Source organism: Agrilus planipennis, unplaced genomic scaffold (assembly GCF_000699045.2).
Source record: "Agrilus planipennis isolate EAB-ADULT unplaced genomic scaffold, Apla_2.0 scaffold11, whole genome shotgun sequence".
Classification (NCBI taxonomy): domain Eukaryota; kingdom Metazoa; phylum Arthropoda; class Insecta; order Coleoptera; family Buprestidae; genus Agrilus; species Agrilus planipennis.
In genome coordinates this window covers 717,134-720,837 of record NW_020440736.1, presented here as the reverse complement: position 1 = coordinate 720,837, position 3,704 = coordinate 717,134, and the positions used below count along the sequence as shown (strand labels likewise).

At 30.2% G+C, this 3,704-nt stretch overlaps 1 protein-coding gene across 1 annotated transcript; it reads left to right on the top strand.

The window, feature by feature from the left end:
• Nucleotides 1-2,461: 2,461 nt before the first annotated feature.
• LOC112906136 (ubiquitin-like-conjugating enzyme ATG10) lies at nt 2,462-3,664 on the top strand. The gene is made up of 4 exons (XM_025979842.1): nt 2,462-2,659; nt 2,719-2,946; nt 3,167-3,249; nt 3,304-3,664. Exons 1-4 carry the CDS (start codon nt 2,549-2,551, stop codon nt 3,389-3,391), a joined length of 510 nt encoding a protein of 169 aa, XP_025835627.1. The 5' UTR covers nt 2,462-2,548; the 3' UTR covers nt 3,392-3,664.
• The last annotated feature ends 40 nt before the right edge of the window (nt 3,665-3,704 follow it).

Below are 3,704 nucleotides of genomic sequence, written 5' to 3'. Positions count from 1 at the left end.
ATTCCACGCATATCTTGTAAAAAGCCATTTGAAGCAAATTATATGAAGAAATAATTTTGTTTTTAAGAATGTTGTTTTAGTTCTTATTTGTTTTTATCTTTTCATTTCATAAATGAAAATAAGTATTCAGGAGTAGGTTTTTACATATTTTGTATACTAAAAATTAAAAAAATAAATATCTTGCAGTAAACAGCATCCTAAACAATTACTGTACCTAACTTAGGCCCTCCTTTCACAAATTGTGAAATTTCCATGTTCTACTAAAGAAAAAATTACCATCCAAAATGCAAAATGCTTTCCTACCACCAAATCCTAAAGTTTTTAGTTGCATGGTGCATGGTGTAATCAAAAAGAAGAAACAAACCCAAACCAACGTATACTTCGAAAATGTATTTGTCGTCAGGATGTCCATCAGAACATTTAGAAAATTTACAACTTGCACTACTGTAGTATTAAGCAACGATCATAAGGTAGTGTCATGTCAATTTTAACAGGAATAATGTTTGTGTATCGCTAATTTGAGATTTCTTGGGGATACTAGGAGTTGACAACAAAAAATATACTAACTAAGGTAACTATTGATATATTATGTATACACTTAATAGATCGTCCATTAATTATATAAGATTGAAATGCAGGTGCACTTATTCTGCATAAATTTTTACTACTAATTCGTATTCTTTTTTCACTTTGTTTGTGTAGTGAAAGTAGTGTAGGATTAATGGATAAACTAGCTGAAAATTTACTTGTGCGTGCCTTGCATGTAAAAAATTTTTAGGTATCTGTTTCCATTTCAATCTGCACTCAAAAATTGCCACTAGCTTTAATACACATTGTTATATATTTTCCTTTTTTTACAAGTTGCAGAATAATTGTTTAACAGGTCAACAATTTACAAGCGCGTTTTATGTATATAATTTTTAAATATTTTTCGTGAAATAAGTACTGCCTTTTAGTTTCAATTCAAACTAATGTAAGTATTACAAATAATCAACCTAAATTTGTTTTTTAACTTTTAGAAGTTTTAAAACAATTATTTATGAAGTTGAAAGTTTGCGAACGCTTTTTTTGTGAATAGCAGTTTTAGTTTTGTATCCCTCAACGCATCTGTGTATATAGAGTTGTATACACAGCGGTTTTACGTTTTGAGTGCAATATATAAATTGTTTTAACTTTTAACAACTGCGTTTGTGTTATTTATTCTATAAAAGTTTATGGTGTTGTTTATTGTGACATTTGTTTCAACTTAATCAGTTTATGAAATGATGCGTTAAAGGTACTTATTTGTTTAATAACTTTGTTAATGATTTTGCTATAATTTTTCTACATCTATATATTCATTTGTTGCTACAGCAAGAGGGTCATGTCTGCACTCTCTAAGATTGTTTCCTGAAGCCCTACTTGATCTTTGTAGTCAGTCCAAAGGATTTAAAGAAGAATTCGCTCATTCANCAGTGCAAGCCTGAAGAAGAAATGTATTTATTAACGTAAATTATTTGCTTAAATTCTCATTAGCAAAGTAAAAAACAATCATATTTAAATCTTCAGATAAGAAATTACAATGTCACGTGGTTTTGTTGTGATAAAACCACCCTAATTCTAATTGGACACAGCAAGAATTTATAAATAAATAAATGGTATTCTAATGCTACCAAGGGCGCTTCTATTTTTGCTCCAATTGTTTATTCTAAAAAATGCATTTATACTCACTTTTCTCGCGCTTGTGCGTCGGACGGTACAGACGACCCCTTTCCTTTCGCGTACATTTCTTTTGCATAAACCAACTCAAAAGACCGTAAACAGAATGCAGCGACTTTCGAATTTTATCATTTCTTGTTACACATTTATATTTCGAGCATATTCAACTTTTTACATTGTTAACGATACTTCAGCGCACATTGCCTTCTGGCTGTAGAGCACTTACAGCCAGATCTTTATTTGTTATTTGTACGTAAATATCACTTTGCAAAACAACTCACTGTCATTTTACAGGAATATATTAAACACACTACACACTTCACACGTCAAAATACTCACGACGCCGCTATCACTGTGATGTTGTTCAAACTGGGCATGCGTCAGTGTTACATTCCCGTTATCTATCTTCAATTTAGTACGAAGATCGTCCATTAAATTTATCAAATTATCACGCTTTATTATTACACGTAATTAAAAACACAGACTTTTCGCGTGTTTATGGTGGGTTTTACAAATTAATTATCAATTAATACTTCGATTTTTGCAAGAAACACACCTACTCGGACTAGCTGACGAACTAAACTTGGCAACGGCGTCTTTCCGAAGTGTGAACCGCTGCGACTGCGTACTTTCCCCACTCAAAATGAACAGGGTTGTATGTTATATGATCACTGATCATTAGGAAATAACTTCATCGTTCGAAACTACCACAAAAACTAATTCCCTTAAAAAAAAATTAAATGAAAATTCGTTTTACCTTGGTATTACATAATAAGTAAATTAATTAAAAAGTGAATTTAAACATTTACATAAATAATAATTCATTTCAAATTAATATACTGAAAGCCTTATGTCTACCATCGATAAATTGTTTAATTATGATGAATTTAAAAAACAACTTGAAGAAATGAAAAATCTTTCCGATAAATTACTGGATGGCTGGATAGTCTGCCCAGAAAAGGTAAAAGTTGTAGACGGAAAATATTACGAATAAAATTAAATAGGTATATTTTTTATTAGGATTTAGAAACGGGAATTTTTGCAAAAAAAAAAATGCGGAAAATATGGAAACAAAATAACGGAAATGAAGAAACTGTAACTTTCGAATATCACATTTCATTTAATACAAGCTACTCTGTTCCGGTTATTTGTTTTATCACTTATAAAAACGATGGGTCTCAATTATCTCTGGAGCAGTCCTGGAAAATATTGAATTTACAGGCTCCCTACACCATGTTAACTCAACTGGTAAGAAATCGTAAATTTAATTACAAAAATATATTCAAATCAATTGTTATGGTTGATTAACATGTTTTGCGAAGTTTAGTTGTTAGAAAGTTTCTACTTTCAATGCAATAACTATGGTGCGTTACCTTTCTAAACTTTGCCTTTCTCTTTTCTTTTTTTCAATCCGTTAGAAAATAACGGCAATAGAAATCTACAGAATAATATTTTTTATTAATTCTAGGACCATCCTGTCCTTCAAATACCCTTTTTAACAGTTCATCCTTGTAAAACAGCGCAATTTATCGATGAATCGTTTAAAGACAGGTAATTTACGTTTACTAAATCATAAATAAAACAAGTACATTTTTTTCTTTTCAGCAAAAATATACTCATTTCCTGGCTTAGTGCCATAGGACCGTTTGTGGGACTTACGCTCCATCCAGAATATTTTAAATTAACTCACTAACATTACAATTATTATGAAAATATACGAAAAATTTAAAACACGTTGATGCAAATTTTTCTGAATACGACCCTGACTGTGGCTCATTTAAAACTATAATACAAAACCGGATTTCTGTACTCCGTATAACCCGTATGCTATATAGTTTGAGATTGAAGAGTTTTATTGGTTTTATATTTCTATTGAGGGAATGCTATAGGATTTCTCATTTCCCTCAATAATTTAAAAAATTACAATAGTTATTTTGTTACTTTTTAATTGTAGCTAACCTAAAAATTCCCGATTTTAATCAATTGTAGATGTTTTTATAATTATC

Coding starts and splice junctions, on each gene's coding strand:
- LOC112906136 (XM_025979842.1), top strand. CDS start 2,549: ATGTCTACCATCGATAAATTGTTTAATTATGATGAATTTAAAAAACAA. Junction 2,947..3,166: donor ACACCATGTTAACTCAACTG/GTAAGAAATCGT, acceptor TATTAATTCTAG/GACCATCCTGTCCTTCAAAT. Junction 3,250..3,303: donor GATGAATCGTTTAAAGACAG/GTAATTTACGTT, acceptor TTTTCTTTTCAG/CAAAAATATACTCATTTCCT.